At 35.8% G+C, this 19,689-nt stretch overlaps 3 protein-coding genes across 12 annotated transcripts in view; 2 read left to right on the plus strand and 1 right to left on the minus strand.

The window, feature by feature from the left end:
- The window catches only part of NF1 (neurofibromin 1), a 283,489-nt gene that overhangs the window by 55,359 nt on the left and 208,441 nt on the right, over positions 1 to 19,689 (minus strand). The window lies entirely within an intron of this gene.
- Positions 2,777 to 5,639, plus strand: EVI2A (ecotropic viral integration site 2A). Its single transcript, XM_016932074.4, has 2 exons — positions 2,777 to 2,917; positions 4,276 to 5,639. The coding sequence occupies exons 1-2, from the start codon at positions 2,859 to 2,861 to the stop codon at positions 4,994 to 4,996; spliced, it is 780 nt and encodes a 259-aa protein (XP_016787563.1). The 5' UTR covers positions 2,777 to 2,858; the 3' UTR covers positions 4,997 to 5,639.
- On the plus strand, positions 4,276 to 19,518 carry EVI2B (ecotropic viral integration site 2B). Of its 4 annotated transcripts, none has more exons than XM_063798735.1 (4): positions 4,276 to 4,991; positions 9,237 to 9,302; positions 15,318 to 15,390; positions 17,654 to 19,518. In XM_063798735.1, the coding sequence occupies exons 3-4, from the start codon at positions 15,367 to 15,369 to the stop codon at positions 19,019 to 19,021; spliced, it is 1,392 nt and encodes a 463-aa protein (XP_063654805.1). In that variant the 5' UTR covers positions 4,276 to 4,991; positions 9,237 to 9,302; positions 15,318 to 15,366; the 3' UTR covers positions 19,022 to 19,518. The 4 variants fall into 4 exon arrangements, with proteins under 4 accessions (XP_063654805.1, XP_001174747.1, XP_063654806.1 ...); XM_063798736.1 differs by lacking the exon at positions 4,276 to 4,991 and adding an exon at positions 8,816 to 8,910; XM_001174747.6 differs by lacking the exon at positions 15,318 to 15,390.

Below are 19,689 nucleotides of genomic sequence, written 5' to 3' on the forward strand. Positions count from 1 at the left end.
CAGATAAGCGCCACCATGCCCGGCTAGTTTTTTGTTTTTGTTTTTTTGTATTTTTTGTAGAGACAGGATTTTGCCATGCTGCCCAGGCTGGTCTCGAATTTCTGTGGCTCAAGTAATCCTCCCACCTCAGCCTCCCAAAGTGCTGAGATTACAGGTGTGAGCCACCATGTCCTGCTTTTATAATTTTTAAACAATCTTCTCATCTGATGTTTATGTACACAAACATTTCTGAATCATTGTTGTATGTATTAGGGAATTGTTCAACCAGTTTTATTTTCCCTTAAAGAAAGGGGTGATATGACCAAAGACAGTGATGTATACAAGATATAAGAAGGATTCAGGGCTACCGAAAAGGCACTGTAGAGTCTAGGTATGACCTGATAAGGATCTAAAATAGTACTGTTGACAGTAAAAACAGGGAAAAAGAAACTGATCCAACAATATGAAGGAAGGACCAACATGATTCAAAGTCTGATCAGGACTGAGAGGACTTAAATTAAAATGATGTGTTGTATACTAAGCCTCTGATATTAGAATGTTGCTATCATGAACAGAAACAAGAAGACTGTCACAGGCAGCCTCCTTTAAAGAAAAAATAAAGTTCTTTTTATTTTATTAATTTAATTAATTTTTTAAGAGATGGAGTCTTGCTATGTTACCCAGGCTGGATTTGAACTCCTGGGCTCCAGTGATCCTCCTACCTCAACCTACCTAGTAGCTGGGATTACAGATATGTGCTGCCATATCCAGTTCTTTTTTTTTTTTTTTTTTTTTTTGAGACAGAGTCTTACTCTGTCTTCCTGGCTGGAGTGCAGTGGCATGATCTTAGCTCATGCAGCCAAGATCTCATGATCTCTGCAGCCTCCACGTCCCGGGTTCAAGCTATTCTCCTGTCTCAGCCTCCCAAGTAGGTGGGACTACAGGTGCATGCTATCCTGCCTGGTTAATTTTTATATTTTTAGTAAAGACAGGTTTTCTCTATGTTGGCCAGGCTGGTCTTGAACTCCTGGCCTCAAGTGATCTGCCTGCGTCACCCTCCCAAAGTGCTGGGATTACAGGTGTGAGCCACCGCGTCCAGCCCATACCCAGTTCTTAAAGTCTGTTTCAGTCATGTTAAACTTGAGGTGATGACAGGATGTTTGACAGTTGTGTGTGTGTGTGTGTGTGTGTGTGTGTGTGTGTGTGTATACACACACTACACCACACGAAAGCATTTTCTGTCCCATATAATCTAAGTTTACTAGATATTTTCTCAAATAATTGCTGCAGTTCCACAATTGTTATATTATCTGATCAGTATCCCATGGACTCCAAACTCACATTTTCAAATCAGTCTGTAGATTTCAAATAAGTCTTTTAGAGAAGATTTGAAATGGAAGATACCATTTCAAAACCTCTTTTGAATGACACTAAGGCATGTAGCAGGCCTATAGAATGAGCATACTGTCAAAAGGCATTAAGTGGAAAACCCTCCCTGCTCTGGAGGCGGGGATTGGTTCTACAAAGCCTCCTGTCATGCCAGTGGCCAACTAGAGAAGTTGGAGTTTTTTCGTTTTTTTTTTTTTTTTTTTTTCCCTCCTGTGACATGTGCTTTAGTTGCAGTGGAAAGGAAATGTGTCATCTGTGGTTTGGTTTTAAAAGTGGAAAACTAGCTGCACATATCCTTTTTTACTGCAGATTTACTTTAAGGCTCATATTCTCCAAGTCTATTCTGCTTTAAAAAGAAGACAAGAAAAGAAGTGGTTTATCAAAATCACGTTATAATCAGATTTTGACCAAGCATTTTGTAAGGTAGGTCATATATATACGGCTTTTCTTATGCCTTTTCACTTCTAACGTTTGACAGATTAGTGTTCGAGGAAATGCTATCAAAGTGTGTAAGAATCTCACTAACAAACTAGAATTGTGACTGAAAATGTATACTTTTTTTTTCTGTCCTATTACATAAATTTTAAGTTAGAAATGAAAAAATTTGCCATCGCCATGGAGTTTTAAATTAGGATTACGAAGGATCTAAGTTTGGTTTCCTCAAGTAAACTGGAAATGTTTTGTTATTTTTCAAAAGTTAAAAAATAAATTTCTCATTACTAATGCTTGGACATTATAAATTCTACTGAAAATAAATTCTACTGAAAATGATCAGATATAAGAAAACTTTTGATAACACAACCTGGCCTCCAAGGCATAAACTGGAGTAAAAACAGTCCTCAATTCTCAGGCATTTGTAAGGGCAAGAGAAAGTCTCATTTTGTCATACAGTTTGTTTATTTGGGCACTGCAGTACATCTGGCTGAAGACAATCAACAGCAGGCCTATTATCTGTTCCGTGGTAAGCACTGTTAAAATGTGTACCAATACTATGATGTATACTACACTGTTAATGAACTAATGTGAAAAGAATAATCTACTTTAAATCATTCTAGCATCTAATACAGAAGTCCAGTCTAGTATAAAAAGATGGAAATTACTTGCTAATCCAATTTCAAGTATTTCTTTTTGTGAAAGAATCATGAAATATCGAAAGATTTATGTCACTAAACTTAAAAATTAAAGCTGAACACTATTATACAAAAGCCAGTGACTTGGGCCTTTAATTGTCTACTAAAGTTCATAATCTAAAAAGTAATCTTAATCCTAGAATATTTAATAAAGAGTTTTTCCTCCCTACTATTAATATGAAATATAGTCTCCAGTTAGCATTGTTTATTACATGCTACTTTTGTTTGCATAACTCAACGTATCACATTTCTTATTTTCAATTTCTGTATTTTAATAGTATACAAATGTCAGCCAATGACATATAACAACCATTTCTTATAAAACCTTGATGTTCAAAAGCCTGACTAGCAGTGGCATCCATGTTGCTTAGGAGTTGGTTTGGAAACAAAGACTTTCAGGCCCTACCTATACTAGCTAGGTAAGAATCTGCCTTTTTTTTTTTTTTTTTTTTTAAATAAAAAGGACTCCTAAGTACATTTGAGAAGAATTTCTATAGCATACGTAGGGTTCTTAACCAGGCAATTTCATTTAGTAAATCTCAGGAGAACAATATAGTTTTGCTTTTAGTTCATTCAAATAAATGCTAACAATAAAATACTCCTTTCAAAAGTAGCTCAAGACAAACTGGTATATTATTATAAGATACCTCAATAATGATTATAAATCTTTCCTGCTGGGTTAGCAGTACATGGAACTGTTAAATTCTAAGATATGCCATTTCTATTTAAATCAATCATTTGGTAGATAATAAAAATGTATAATATAACTTGTCTCCTTTTTGTACTAGTTTCCAGCAAGCTCAGGGCCAAGGTGGAAATTCAACATTTTCAATTATCTGTTGAGATGCTTATAACCTGCCACTTCATCCCAAATCATCAAGATCCTGATGCTCTATTTCTATTTTATTACACATTTTTTTTTACAATTATGTCAAAATCAGAAAAAATGCTAGGTATAAATGATGCTTTAAAAGAAAACCCAGCAACTTTTGTTGAACTTTTAAGTCTACTCAAGAGGAAATTTGCTGTTTTGTTTTTTTTTTCTTCAGATTTTTAGGTTGAGAAAACTGGTATGCCTTTGCCTTCAGAAAGACACAGTCAGTCCAGGGAAAGATAAATGAAAAGAGACAACCACCACAGTAAAATTGCATTCACAAATACACTTACAAATGTATTTCTAAGTACCAGCTTTATTCTAAGCTTCAAGATGAACACTCAAGAAAAAAAAAAGAACACCTTGAATTTCTATTTGAAGTTCAGTTTCTTTTGGTTGCTACCAAACTTCCCCTCTTTCCACCAAAAAAATTTGCATTTTTATTTCATACATGAAGCAAGAAGCTCAAGGCCACATTTCTTCTGTAAAGATTGGTGACAGGTTAGAGGGTGGGTAGTTTCTGTAAGAATGATCCTTAATTTTTTTTTTTTTTAAAGAAGGAATCAGAAAAGTAAAAGCAGAACTAACTGACTCAAAGCAGAAGTCTAGCACGCTTCAAAGGAAGAAAACTATATAAAGCCATGATAGTCCACTTAAAATGATTAATATTTATTTGTAATGCTAACTTCTAGCATCTAAAAGTGTTAATAGAAATTAAAATGCTTCTTCATACATAGCTGAATAGAAAAGAAATTCAGTTGAGAAGGAATTCAGGGTAGCGAATATTAGGCATAAGCTTGTAGTTTACTTGTAACATCTCAACACTATCTTTTAACTACAATTACCAAAACTTGGATCCATTATTCTTTCACAAACTAACAAATTATATTGCTATCCCAACAGATTGCCAAGTATGCCCACGGACATGGAACACACAGGACATTACCTACATCTTGCCTTTCTGATGACAACAGTTTTTTCTTTGTCTCCTGGAACAAAAGCAAACTATACCCGTCTGTGGGCTAACAGTACTTCTTCCTGGGATTCAGTTATTCAAAACAAGACAGGCAGAAACCAAAATGAAAACATTAACACAAACCCTATAACTCCTGAAGTAGATTATAAAGGTAATTCTACAAACATGCCTGAAACATCTCACATCGTATCTTTAACTTCTAAATCTGAACAGGAGCTTTATATACCTTCTGTCGTCAGCAACAGTCCTTCAACAGTACAGAGCATTGAAAACACAAGCAAAAGTCATGGTGAAATTTTCAAAAAGGATGTCTGTGCGGAAAACAACAACAACATGGCTATGCTAATTTGCTTAATTATAATTGCAGTGCTTTTTCTTATCTGTACCTTTCTATTTCTATCAACTGTGGTTTTGGCAAACAAAGTCTCTTCTCTCAGACGATCAAAACAAGTAGGCAAGCGTCAGCCTAGAAGCAATGGCGATTTTCTGGCGAGCGGTCTATGGCCCGCTGAATCAGACACTTGGAAAAGAACAAAACAGCTCACAGGACCCAACCTAGTGATGCAATCTACTGGAGTGCTCACAGCTACAAGGGAAAGAAAAGATGAAGAAGGAACTGAAAAACTTACTAACAAACAGATAGGTTAGTGAAGAAAAATGCAAAGTAGCAATGAGAAGGCTTATGGAGTAAAAATGAAGTCAGTTGGTATTTAATCCCAAAGTGTTGTTCTGATTATCTAAAATTTGACATGGTAGACCTTGCAATTTAGAATCAAGCAGGTGAGACAGGGAGTATGCCTGCTTAATTATTTAAACTGTGTACTTTTGTTTTGGCACTGAATATTTTAAAAAGCAAATAATAAAATAACTAAGCATTTGAGGAAAATTTTAAGGATAAATTGAGGAAACTGATTAATAGAGATAGCAAGGGATAATTAAATAAATATTCCCTATGTAGCAACAGTGGTTAGATGATCTTTGTCTGAATGTAATTAAACTTTGAATAGTTTTAGTGTGTCCTTAAAGCCAAGTATATGCTTTAACATCAAATGGAAGTCAAATTCCTAATGCATAGATAGAGAGAGCTAAACTGTGTAATTTAATGGTATCTTCTTTGCTGGATGTGGCAGAATCCACACCAGCTTATCAACCAACACAGCTAATTTTAGAATAGATCCTTTATCTTTCCATATGGCACACATAAGAAAGTGTTTTTCTACTATTAATATTAAATTAAAACCTTTACTTTTGTATAATAAATTAAAACTCAGAATAAACCTGTGACCACGTATATTTGCATTCACTTTATTACTTTAGAGAACACATTGTAAAGATCAATAAGAAATAGAGCACGACTAAAATAAATAAGATTTACAGCCACACCAATAGGCTAAGTGTAAATGCAAAGTATGTTTCACTGTTTATGATTAATAATATTCATCTTTTCTATAAATACTACTTACTGGAACATTAACAACAAGTACCAAAGGTTGATTAATTTTTGGACTTCAAGGATGCCAAGTAGCCTAATGATTTATTAGGGGTGTGTGTGTGCGTGCGTGTGTTCAAATCTGGAAAAGTGTATACTTCAGGTTATAATTTAACCTTTAAAGAAACTGGCTTCAAGTAAAATAATGACTTACATTTAAGTTGAGACCCCCCCCCATCTTCAATTAAATATATTACAAAAATTGGTTTGAGAGACTTTCCAAATATCGACTGAAATTAACACAGGGCTAAGATCAGGCCACATTTCAAAAATCTCATCCCTTACTGGGCATTTATTTTGGGCAATATATTAACCATTTTAAAAATATTTTTTATATGTTTTTTCCCAAGTATGACTACAATCTTACTCTCCCTTCTAAGCTAGTGATTCTTACCCTGGCTGCATGTCAGAATCACCTGAAGAGTTTTTAAAAAACACCAATGCCTAATTCCCATGTCTTCCTTCTGATGCAACTGGAATGGGGTGAACTCTAAGCATTGGTAATTTTTATGTAACTCTCAAGGTGATAACTGCTCTTGGTCATCAAATTCAAATGTCTAGCTATTATTAAAATGACAGGAAAAAAATAAAGCATCACTTTTATTATCAATTTATTAGCAATTTGTAAAAAACAAATCTATTCTCTAAACAAGAAATCATAACAATATTATTCCAGATAAAGTTAAGTGTTAACAAAGTAAAAAGGAAAGCATGAGAATATTCATGCGAGTCATGGTGACTGAAATCAGGTTATCTTTTGAGGGGAAAAATAACCCAGATTAGAAATGAAACTGGGCAGACTTCCCATTCTGTGCAAAAATTGAAAATTTGAGATTGTGCACCAGTACATCCAGGAGTAACACAAAGCACTCCTTGAATCAAGGGTCATAAATAAACACTTGTCAGAGAAAATTAAAAGAAATTAATATCATCATAAAAATAGGAAATTACTTTCATATTCAACATACTGGTCAAACATTTTCTCACCAGAGAGCTTCTACCACAAGGATATTTAAAAGAATATTTAAAATTCACCACTCACTGTCTTGGCTATTAAACATATACTCTCAGAATGGTACTATCCAATGATAGTTACTGAACAAACAGAAGTGTTTCCTTTCCAAATGACAGGTATTTTAAAATGGTAGGTAAGATATCTTTGAGTTCAAAATTTAAAAGTCATTTAGTTTTGAACAAAAACACATTCCCTACCCCTGGGTATTACAGTTCACCAGCTTAATTCAGGGATTTAAAAATAGTGAATCAGGTTAGGCACAGTGGCTTACACCTATAATCCTGGGAGGATCACCTGAGGCCAGGAGTTTGAGGCCAGCCTGCACAACAAAGTAAGAGCCTCATCTTTACAATAAATAAATAAGCCAGCCAGCGAGCATAGTAGCATGTGCCTGTAGTCCTAGCTACTCGAGAGGCTGAGGCAGGAGGATTGCTTGAGGTCAGGAGTTCAAGACCAGCCTGCGCAACACAGCAATACCCTGTCCGTAAAAACAACAATACTTCCAAAAACCAGTGAATCAAAAGCTTTATAGCATTTGATTATATTATGCTTTATAGTAGGAGCCCGTAAAAAAAAACTATTCTTTTTGCACCAAGCTATAAGTACCCTGAAGTTAAGAACAAGGTCATAATAACCTGTGTTTCCCACAGTGACCAGGAAAAAGCAGTGCATGGGTTAACACATTCCGTACCTACTATAATATGCATCATCCAAGGCACTTTACATTTATTTAATTCCACAATAAGCTTATAAATTAGGAATTATGATCTCCATTTTTCAAGAGAGGAAAGGTGACTTACTCAAAGAAATTTTTATTCAGATGGACTCACTCTTTTCAATACACTTTGTTTAGTTAACTTAAAAATTTTTTGTATTTTAAATTTTTGTGGGTACATAGTAGGTGTATATATTTAAAGGGTAATGAGATGTTTTGATACAGTCACGCAACGTGAAATAATCACATCATGGAGAATGGGGTATCCATCCCTTCAAGCACTTATCCTTTGTGTTACAAAGGATCCAATTACACTTTTAGTTATTTTAAAATGTATAATTATGGTATTAATGATAGTCACTGTTGTGCTATCAAATAGGTCTTATTCATTCTTTCTATTGTTTTTTGTACCTATTAACCGGTAACACCATCTCCCCAACCCCTCATTACCCTTTAGTAACAAGTTAACTTTAGTTAACTTCTTATTTAAAAAATGATCCCCAATTTATTTTATTTTCCACTGAGAAGTAACTACTTTGTGGGTAATCAAATAAATAGTTGCGAACTTGAACTCAAAAGTCACTAGTAAAATATTTGGTCAAAATAATTTAATTACAGATATACAAATGGCAAACAGGCATACGAAAGGGTACTCAGCACCACTGATGAGAGAAATACAAATCAAAACTACAATGATACATCATCTCACCCCAGTTAAAATGGCTTATACTCAAAAGACAGGCAATAACAAGTGCTGGGAAGGATGTGGAGAAAATGGAACTCTCGTACACTGTTAGTGGGAATGTAAATCAGTAAAACCACTATGGAGAACAGTTTGGTGGTTCCTCAAAAAACTAAAAATAGAGCTATCATATGATCCAGCAATCCCACTGCTAGGTATATACCCAACAGAAAGGAAAACTGTACAAAGAGACATCTGCACTCCCACTTTTGTTGTAACACTATTCACAACAGCCAAGATTTGGAAGCAACCTAAGTGTCTATAAACAGAAGAATGGATAAAGAAAATATGGTACATATACACAATGGAGTATTATTCAGCCATAAAAAAGAATGAGATCCTGTCATTTGCAAAATAATGTAATTATACTTTTACCCTGGACTTTTTATATTATGAGGAAATAACATTACATTTATTGGTTACCTGCAGTTGGTGAGGCATTTATACATGTTATATTATGCTATCTTATTTAATCCTCACAATAACCCAATAAAATATTCCTTTAGAGGAGGAAACGGTGACTCAGAAGTGCAGAGTCTTGCCTAAGGTCATACAAGTAAACAGAACACATCACTCACTTCTTATGAGAAGAAATCTCACTGTAAGTGATAACCCAACTGGCAGCTTTTCTTCTTAGAACATGTAATTTTCTCTTCGGGACTCCATCCTAAATATTTAATTTATATAATCATATTACTAGAGTATCTCAAATATTTATTTACATAATTAAAAGCACTCAAATCATAGGGCTCCAAAATGTATTTCAAAATAAGTTCTGTTAAAGTAATATATTTCTTAGTCACTTTGTGGTTTATTGCACTTCCGGAACCAGCTATTGATAAACTTCCTCTTTTTCTACAGAAACTATTTCAGTTTGCTAGAGGAACATTTTAAATCTGAATTGAACCACCCATTTTCCTTTCTTAGCCAAATCACCAAAATGTCCAGTTAGAACAAGAATTTAGCATTCTGCAAAAGAAGTTAACAGCTGAGGTAAGAAAATTTTCACACAATTTGGTTTGATCTTGCTTTATATAAAATTTATTTTAAAAACTGTCATTAGTGTTTTAAACTTAAACTCTGATAGTCTAAAGATGTCTATAACAGGTTTTTGTGGTTTTGTTGCATAGAATTAAAAAATACTCAGTTCAGCTTGCCTTAGAAAAATATTTTCACCTAGGTTTGTATAAGACCTTTTAAGTTTATTTAATCACACACACACACACACACACACACACACACACACACATATATATATATATTTTTTTTGAGATAGAGTCTTGCTCTGTCTCTCAGGCTGGAGTGCAGTGGCACGATCTCAGCTCACTGCAACCTCCACCTCCTGGGTTCAAGCAATTCTCCTGCTTCAGCCTCTCAAGTAGCTCGGATTACAGGCGCCCACCACCACGCCTGGCTAATTTTTTTGTATTTTTAGTAGAGATGGGGTTTCACTATGTTGCCCAGGCTGGTCTCCTACTCCTGACCTTGGGTGATCCGCTTACCTCGGCCTCCCAAAGTGCTGGGATTACAGGAGTGAGCCACCGCTCCCAGCCACAATCATATTTGTTAACCTTAGTTTTAGAATTAAAAAGAAACTATAGCCATGGCAGATAAAGCTAAGGGTTAGAAATAGAACTAGATTCCGCAGGCTATGACTGAATTTATAACCTCCAAAATATTAATTGTTAAAAGTTCTAATGTACTTTTTATAGAATTTTCCTGTACATAATATAATGCATACATTAAAATTTTTGTATCCCCTTTAGTTTGCATAGTAAGAATGGTCACCTTCACTTAATTTAGAAAGAAAAAGAAATCAGATGTGGTATTTGATTATTATTATTATACATGCTTTATTTTTTACATATAGATTTTATATTTAATAATGATGACATGAAAACATTATGGCTCATTTTAAAAGCTTACTAAGCCAAAAATGTTAGTCAATAATCAAACATGCATGCGTATATTAATATCATCTACGTGTTTATGTCACATTATCTGAGACTTTAGAACATAGTATAAGATAGAAGAAACCTACAGAATAAACAATAGAAAATTGTTAATATGCATAAAAGATGCTTGCTGTGGGTAAAATGGGCAAATAAAAACTGCAAAGAGTATTTTACATAGACTTGTAATTTCAGGGAATAATATGTTCATAGTGGGTGATATCCCATTTCAACACTTAATAAATATTCATGACTTTCTCTTAGAAGGATTTCTTCTAAGTAATTACTGTGGAAGTCAGAAAATAAAGATATTTATCTCTTTTTCAGATTAGGCTTGTCTATATAATTTTTCTACTTCTAATATTTAGTTTATTTCATTATGCATAAAGTCATAAAATTATATTAAATTTTTTTCACTGTCATATTTCATAAAATTAAAAAATTTCCCATCAATCCTTATGGTGTGTTTTTGTCATAGAATCCCATACTTTTTTTTTTTTTTTTTTTTGAGATGGAGTCTCCCTCTGTCACCCAGGCTGGTATGCAGCGGCACCATCTTGGCTCACAGGCTCATTGCAACCTCCGCCTCCCAGGGTCAAGAGATTCTTCTGCCTCAGCCTCCTGAGTAGCTGGGATTACAGGCACCCACCACCACGCCTGGCTAATTTTTTGTATTTTTAGTAGAAACAGGGTTTCACCATGTTGGTCAGGCTGGTCTTGAACTCCTGACCTCAAGTGATTGGCCCACCTTGGCCTCCCAAAGTGCTGGGATTACAGGCAGGAACCACTGCGCCTGGTCCCATACATGTTTTTAAAGGGTTAGTCCCAAATCTAAAGTTTACTAGTAGTGCCTGTGTTTTCCAGCTAATTCCTACATAATTCTACTTAGAAGGAAACTTTAATTCTGATTAAGTTTGAATTGAGAAACATAAATCTGATGCCTTTCAATGTCCAAGCTTTAAAAAAAAAATCACCACAAAATTTTCAGTAAACTTACTAAATATGACACTTTATAGAAATCATTCAAAATTCTTATAGTAGTTTTCGTAGAATCAGGACTAAAATGGGTTTTCAGGTATTTCTTTCCTACCCTTTATCTAAGACTACCTACAAGTGTTATTTACATGTAATTCCCACCAACTCACATCTCCTTCCTTCATAAAGCATTTCTATTTCATAACTTTTCTATGAAAGGCAGTATAGCACATACAGTGAAATGTGATAGAAAGAAACGGTTCTGGCACAAGATTAGCATGATTTTTGTATTAGTGCCACTACTTAGAGCTGTGATACTGCCAAGTTACCCAACATCGTGGTGTCTCAGTTTCCTTATCTGTAGGATGAAAAAACCACCACCTAGCTAATTAAAATAGGATACTGCTTAGCCTTTGGTGGGTGCTCAGTAAATGGTCACTATCATGATACAAGATGGTCATCAAATACTTCCTATTGTAGTTGAAGGTCAATTTCTCTTTCCACTTTTCCTCAAGATGCAGAATGGCTGGTGTTTTCTTTTACGGTTTCAAAACTTCACTAGTTAGAGATAATACTACTGCTAAATTTTAATCTATTATATTTGCATCACAACTTTTATTATATCAAAGTAATTGATACAGCTATCTATACTTGTCTTTTGTCTAGGATATGCTCTCCAAATCTTGATTCTCTTTAAAAGATAATGGCATACTTCCTAACATATCCAACTTAACAGCATCAATTTTAAATGCTGGACCCTTTAAGTACTTATGCATTATATTTATAAGAACATGTCTATGGCCGGGCTCGGTGGCTCATGCCTATAATTCCAGCACTTTGGGAGGCCAAGGCGGGTGGGTCACTTGAGTCCAGGAGTTCAAGGCAAGCCTGGGTGACATGGTGAAACCCCATGTCTACAAAAAATACAAAAATTAGTTGGGCGTGGTGTAGTGCACCTGCAGTTTCTAACTTCTCTAGGGAAGCTGAGGTGTGAGGATCGCTTGAGCCCAGGAGGCAGAGGCTGCAGTGAGCTGAGATTGCACCACTGCACTGCAACCCGGGTGACAGAGTGAGATCCTGTCTCCAAACGGAAAAAAAAAAAAAAAAAGAACATGTCTTATACACGGGGACTCCTGCTTCACTGTAACTGTCTTTAAAGTGTTTAAATTTATGTTTTTCTTTTTAAAATATTCTAAATATTCAGCAAAGAAAAAGAACCAAAATCACAGATTTAAACCTCAAAGTGCCAGCCTATAATAATGAGTAAAAACCGGCATATGAGGGCTGACAAATTTGCTTGAGCAGCAGACTAAGGGATTTCTGGAAAACTCTATATAAAACGTACACGGGTACATGGGTTCTTTGGAATAATTGCTAGGTATGCTTCTGGATAGTGTCAGGGAAAAAAAAAAGGGAGAGGATGGTAAGGATACTCACAGCAGACAGGAGAGCCTGAAATGAAAGGTAAATGAATTTGAAAGGATAGTTCATTCGGTCCTCCATTTTAGAAAGCAAGCTCCTCTTTACTGTCTCCCTGCACTCACAAACACAGGCCAGCCACAACAGAGCAGCATTTTGCCGTTGCTTCTTTCATCTACTTCAATCATCTCCCCCCACCCCCAACTTCATTTTGCCTACTTCAATCATCTACACTGTCTTCTTGCTAATTATATAACCACTGCTTTTTTTTTCACCTGTTTATTAACTTTTCTTCTTTTCTGTATCTTCTCTAGTCAATTGACCTTCCTCTTTTCTGTTTGCTGCTTCCTAGGGTTTTTGTTTCTTCTCTTTTGTGTTATTTTGTATTTCTTTGCATTGCCTTTTATATTATTCTAAATCTTCTTCTCCTTTTTATTCCCCTGCCCAATATTGTTCTTTACCTACAGAAACAATGTTGGTACTTCAGGTACACACCACTTACATATTTTAAAATGTGTATGCTAAATAACCTTCCACACTGGTAGTAACGCTGGCCTCATTACCTCTGGGAAAAAAGTCAGTTTTTTCCACTACCATATTCCCTACTTATTCCTCTTTTAAATCTTTCTTCTCCTTCTCTGGACTACACTGAATTGCCATCATAGAATTCTAATACAGTTTCTAGTATTCTGATGTGGCAGATCCTAGGAGGATAAAAAGCTAACTGAAGAGTGGTAGAAAGTGTTAGGATAGGCAAAAAATGGAATTTGGTTTTAATATTGCCATAACCGTTAACTGACAAGTGAAAATCTCATACATGGAGGGTTCCACCAGCTTACTACTGACAGTAGAGGATAGGAGCTTATCAAAATTGATCTTACAAACTAACCTGGGTTTAAAATTATGTTCCTGTTTGGGCCCTGTCCTTCTCTAATGCCCTTTTCAGCTAACTGAAAAGAGGAACCGTATGGTTTCCTTATTTTAAGCAAAGTCACAAAAGAGGAAACATTCATGGCTTATATTTTCTGATGCTTTGCATAGCATTAAAACAGATTTTTAAAATGAAATTCTGAAGAGAATAACATTTTCTAAAGAAGTCCCCCCGCCTTTTTTTGTAATCTATAAGAATAATGGGTAAGAACTGCATGGATGATGACCATCCAGAGATTATTCAAATCCCTATATCTATGCCAAAAGTGTTCAAATTTTCCCTTTTAAATCTTTTGCAAAATGGATAAAAAGCAGAATTTATTAACTCAGATTTCACTGCCTCTGCTTATTTTCTGGTAGAAGTACTAGTAAAAAGCAAAAACTAAAATGTAAAGGAATCAAGAAGCCCAATACAGGTTAAATGTTTACTGTGCTCCTAATATATAAGGCATTAACTACAAAGAAATCAAAATATAAAAACATGAGGCAATAAAGGGTAGCAGAAAGAATGTATGCTTTGGAATCAGGTGGCCCTGGGTACAAACTCCCAATCTGTCACTTAGAGTGGTATAACATCAGGCAAACTGCTTAACTCATTTGACGCTGTCTCTTTATCTGTAAATAAGGGATCCCTTTACCTTCCTTATAAAGTCATTTGAAGGTTCTGTGAAATAAAGTATGCAAAATTGGGATAGTACAACACATAATATGCTCTAGATAAGTATTTTTCTTTCTCCTTTCTGCCTTCTTCAAGGTTCTTTATAATCTTGTTCAAGGAAGTAGGTATAGGAAAATGTGAAAAGTAAACACAATTACTTAAGAGAATAGAAGTGTGAGTGAGATACATACATGAATTATGTAAGGAACCATAAAAACAATAAATGAGAGCTAGGGGGAATTCAGTAAATGACTGATCTGTTTGGGCTGTAGTCAGTCACAGAGAACTTGGGTTAAGAAGGGGAATTTAAACTGAGGTCTGAAAGATGAGGACAGATTCAGATATGCAGCCAGAAAGAGGAAGAGGCCAGGTCTGGAAGAAAAATAAAAAAAAGAACACCCTTGAGAAGGGTAAAAAACAGCATAAAAGTGTCTGTTTAGCAGGAAAAAAGCGTGTGTTTAGAAAGTATGCAAGGTGGGAAAGGGATGCATTTGGCTGGATAAGAAGTTTCAGTCATGATACGTGAATCTGGACTGGTTAACTCAAGCCAGAAGGAAGAAAACTCAATTTAGAAGTTTTATCTTAACAGGCCAGGCGTGGTGGCTCATGCCTGTAATCCCAGCATTTTGGGAGGCTGAGGCGGACAGATCACTTGAGGTCAGGAGTTCGAGACCGGTCTGGACAACATGGTGAAACCCTGTCTCTACTAAAAATACAAAAATTAGCCAGGTGTGGTAGTGTATGCCTACTGTAGTCCCAGCTACTCGGGAGGATGAGGCACAAGAATCGCTTGAACCCAGGATGTAGAGGTTGCAGCGAGACAAGATCATGCCACTGCACTCCAGCCTGGGTGACAGAGCGACTCTGTCTCCAAAAAAAAAAAAAAAAGAAAAAGGAAGTTTTATCTTAACAGAAATTAAACCCTCAAGCAAGGCAGTAGTAACCTGATCATGCACACTTTTAAGATTAATTCAGCAGTGTGCAGGAGAGTTCAAAGGAGAACTGTTTTAAAATTTAGGCTTGAATTATTCGTATAGGGGAAAAAATCACATATCTTTTCTTCTACTAAAACAGGGCCATTTATCATCACTGTGTACCAAGTGGTAGAGGAGTAAGCAATGATATGCTGTTTAGATATGCTGAAAAGGTAATTTGTAAAACCTTTATTGCACCTTCCAACAGAACATCAAATCTCTCTAAATATAGGCTTATGAGTCAGAAGAACTATAGTTTCTAATCATGTATACCAGTATCTAACACCCTAAGATTTTCTATTCCCTAATGTTAAGAGATAACCAAATAGTTGCCATTGTGTTTGATGATGTGCAAAACAAGTATATTATACCAAAAGTTGCAAATTGTCTCAGTAGAACTCCTCACTTTAGAGGAAAGGCAATTGAGAACAGGAAAGGTTAAGCAACTAGTTCTCATGGTTAGACAGGTAGTTAGATGGGAGAAGTAGAACTGAAACTTAACTCTCCAAGTTTTAGCATCTACCACATCCCAGAAAAAGCCCTATCTGCCAAACTTTCATATGTGCCTTATTTTCCTGTGCCCACATTGTTGCTCTCCCTGGCTGGAAATTTAATTAGTTCTTATAGACTTTTAAAATTCAGTTCAAGCTTTACTTCACTGAAGCCTTCCCAGGCTAGGTTAACTTCTCTGTACATCTCCTGCATACTTTTATGAGAAAGCTTATCAAATTATTGTAATTGGGCCAGGCGTGGTGGCTCACACCTGTAATCCCAGCACTTTGGGAGGCCAAGGCGGGCAGATCACCTGAGGTCAGTTCTCGAGCAGCCTGGCCAACACAGTGAAACCCCGTCTGTGCTAAAAAATACAAAAATAGGCCAGACGTGGTGATGTGTACCTGTAATCCCAGCTACTTGGAGGCTGAGAGAGGAGAATCAGTTGAACCCGGGAAGCGGAATTTGCAGTGAGCCCAGATTGTGCCACTACACTCCAGCCTGGGTGACAGAGTAAGACTGTCTTGAAAAAAAAAAAAATTATTGTAATTATTTTTTAGCGTTTTTCTTTCTTCTTTTTATTTAGAGATGGGATCTTACTATGTGGTCCATGCTGTTCTTGAACTCCTGGCCTCAAACGATCCTCCCATCTTGGCTTCCCAAAGTGCTGGGATTACAGGAATGAGCCACTACGCCTGGCCTTTACTGTTTGCTTCTATCACTAGAATCTGAAACACTTAAAGGCAGTGACTATCTTTTTTTTTTTTTTTTTTTTTTAATCTCCTAAACCTAGAACAGAGCTCCACACAAATGTGGCATTTACCAATAGATGAATGAAAGCGGCAGCAGGACTACTTGACCAACTGGATTGAATTTACTCCACCAGATTCAGAGATCACTCTAGGATTTTAAGCCTAGGACTCTGAGTTGAATGGAATTCTTTAAAAATATGCAATATTAACATAAGGCTACCATGCTACAGAGACACTGAGGATGCTTCAAAGATTACTAATAGACTCTGTGCCTAAGAAACTTAGTGGTACCATTAACAGATACAGAGAAGTTGGGAGAAGAGTCAGTTGTCAGTTGTGAGGGTAAAAATGAACTCCATTTTAAATATGTTGAATTTGCTGATAGTGAGAGATATCTATATCTATATCTATGTCTATCTATCTATATATATAAAATATGGAAAAATCCACCAAGAAGTCACACAAATAGAATTAGGACAAAGAAGATGTAGGCTGGAGGTACAGGTTTAGGAATTGTGGCATAAAGCTGAGAACTAAAATCTTACAGAATCAGGAACAAAGAAAAGTAGGTAAGGGTGAGGACTGAATATCAATTAACCATATTTAGGAGGCAGAAGAAAAAGAGCTAGTGAGAGTAACATGAAAGGAAGACTGATTACAAAAAGCTACTTGAATATTAGTGAAGGAACAGTAGTGTCTAATGTGGTCAAGGAGGGGAGGGGAGAGAAGAAATAAAGAACAATTAGATTAGGTAACAGATGATCACTGGTGTTCTTCAAGGCAGGAGAATCAATATATTTCTAGTAGAAAATGGTGAAAAAAGGTAGAGAACACATGGATCCAGCATATAGAGCCTATGCGTTTTGAGAAGTATGACTAAGTGAAGTACTGAAATATAATGAAGCTAGAGGGGCAGCAGAGCCAAGTACAGAACTTGTATTAATAAAAGAAGAGAGATCACTGCTTATGAGGTCCAAATGCTGTATGATGGGTTAGAGTATATCCAAGAGTTGTTACACCAAACCTACAGTGTATCAAGTCTAAATTAGGAATAATAACTACTAATCAACTACTACTAATTAGGAATAATGTCTACCTACTTTATGCCAGGAATCATAATGAAAAGTCAAATTTTTAACTAGACACCAATGACGCCTAACTGTCTTTCTCTTTCATTATAAACCCGCTATAGATAACGAGGAAATATTCTGAAATGGATCCCAAATATTTCATCTTAATTTTGTTTTGTGGACACCTGAACAATACATTTTTTTCAAAGACAGAGACAATTACAACAGAGAAGCAGTCACAGCCTACCTTATTCACATCATCAATGTCACATGTATTGGCTAATTCTCAAAACACAACAGGGAATCCTTTGGGTCAACCAACACAATTCAGCGACACTTTTTCTGGACAATCAATATCACCTGCCAAAGTCACTGCTGGACAACCAACACCAGCTGTCTATACCTCTTCTGAAAAACCAGAAGCACATACTTCTGCTGGACAACCACTTGCCTACAACACCAAACAACCAACACCAATAGCCAACACCTCCTCCCAGCAAGCCGTGTTCACCTCTGCCAGACAACTACCATCTGCCCATACTTCTACCACACAACCACCAAAGTCATTTGCCTATACTTTTACTCAACAATCATCATCTGTCCAGATCCCTTCTAGAAAACAAATAACTGTTCATAATCCATCCACACAACCAACATCAACTGTCAAAAATTCACCTAGAAGTACACCAGGATTTATCTTAGATACTACCAGTAACAAACAAACCCCACAAAAAAACAATTATAATTCAACAGCTGCCATACTAATTGGTGTACTTCTGACTTCTATGTTGGTAGCTATAATCATCATTGTACTTTGGAAATGCTTAAGGAAACCAGTTTTAAATGATCAAAATTGGGCAGGTAGATCTCCATTTGCTGATGGAGAAACCCCTGACATTTGTATGGATAACATCAGAGAAAATGAAATATCCACAAAACGTACATCAATCATTTCACTTACACCCTGGAAACCAAGCAAAAGCACACTTTTAGCAGATGACTTAGAAATTAAGTTGTTTGAATCAAGTGAAAACATTGAAGACTCCAACAACCCCAAAACAGAGAAAATAAAAGATCAAGTAAATGGTACATCAGAAGATAGTGCTGATGGTTCAACAATTGGAACTGCTGTTTCTTCTTCAGATGATGCAGATCTGCCTCCACCACCTCCCCTTCTGGATTTGGAAGGACAGGAAAGTAACCAATCTGACAAACCCACAATGACAACTGTATCTCCTCTTCCAAATGATTCTACTAGTCTCCCTCCATCTCTGGACTGTCTCAATCAAGACTGTGGAGATCATAAATCTGAGATAATACAATCATTTCCACCGCTTGACTCACTTAACTTGCCCCTGCCACCAGTAGATTTTATGAAAAACCAAGAAGATTCCAACCTTGAGATCCAGTGTCAGGAGTTCTCTATTCCTCCCAACTGTGATCAAGATCTTAATGAATCCCTGCCACCTCCACCTGCAGAACTGTTATAAATATTACAACTTGCTTTTTAGCTGATCTTCCATCCTCAAATGACTCTTTTTTCTTTATATGTTAACATATATAAAATGGCAACTGATAGTCAATTTTGATTTTTATTCAGGAACTATCTGAAATCTGCTCAGAGCCTATGTGCATAGATGAAACTTTTTTTAAAAAAAAGTTATTTAACAGTAATCTATTTACTAATTATAGTACCTATCTTTAAAGTATAGTACATTTTACATATGTAAATGGTATGTTTCAATAATTTAAGAACTCTGAAACAATCTACATATACTTATTACCCAGTACAGTTTTTTTTCCCCTGAAAAGCTGTGTATAAAATTATGGTGAATAAACTTTTATGTTTCCATTTCAAAGACCAGGGTGGAGAGGAATAAGAGACTAAGTATATACTTCAAGTTTTAAATTAATACCTCAAGTATTAAATAAATATTCCAAGTTTGTGGGAATGGGAGATTAAAATGCATGTTTGAGAATAGAGAAATTTTCTTCTTGGTTTCATTGCAAAGAGTAAAACAAACATGTTAAAACATCAACTGAAGGGTTGGGTTAGGAACATTTACCCTGAAAAAAATATGAGGATGCATCATAAAATGTAAATATTTTCCTATCATGTTGGGGGGGCACAAATTTTAAAACTGGCATCTTTACAAGT

Source organism: Pan troglodytes, chromosome 19 (genome assembly GCF_028858775.2).
Source record: "Pan troglodytes isolate AG18354 chromosome 19, NHGRI_mPanTro3-v2.0_pri, whole genome shotgun sequence".
NCBI lineage: Eukaryota > Metazoa > Chordata > Mammalia > Primates > Hominidae > Pan > Pan troglodytes.

Coding starts and splice junctions, on each gene's coding strand:
- EVI2B (XM_063798734.1), top strand. Junction 9,303..17,653: donor AAAAGAAGTTAACAGCTGAG/GTAAGAAAATTT, acceptor AACCCGCTATAG/ATAACGAGGAAATATTCTGA.
- EVI2A (XM_016932074.4), top strand. CDS start 2,859: ATGTTGCTTAGGAGTTGGTTTGGAAACAAAGACTTTCAGGCCCTACCT. Junction 2,918..4,275: donor GCCCTACCTATACTAGCTAG/GTAAGAATCTGC, acceptor CTATCCCAACAG/ATTGCCAAGTATGCCCACGG.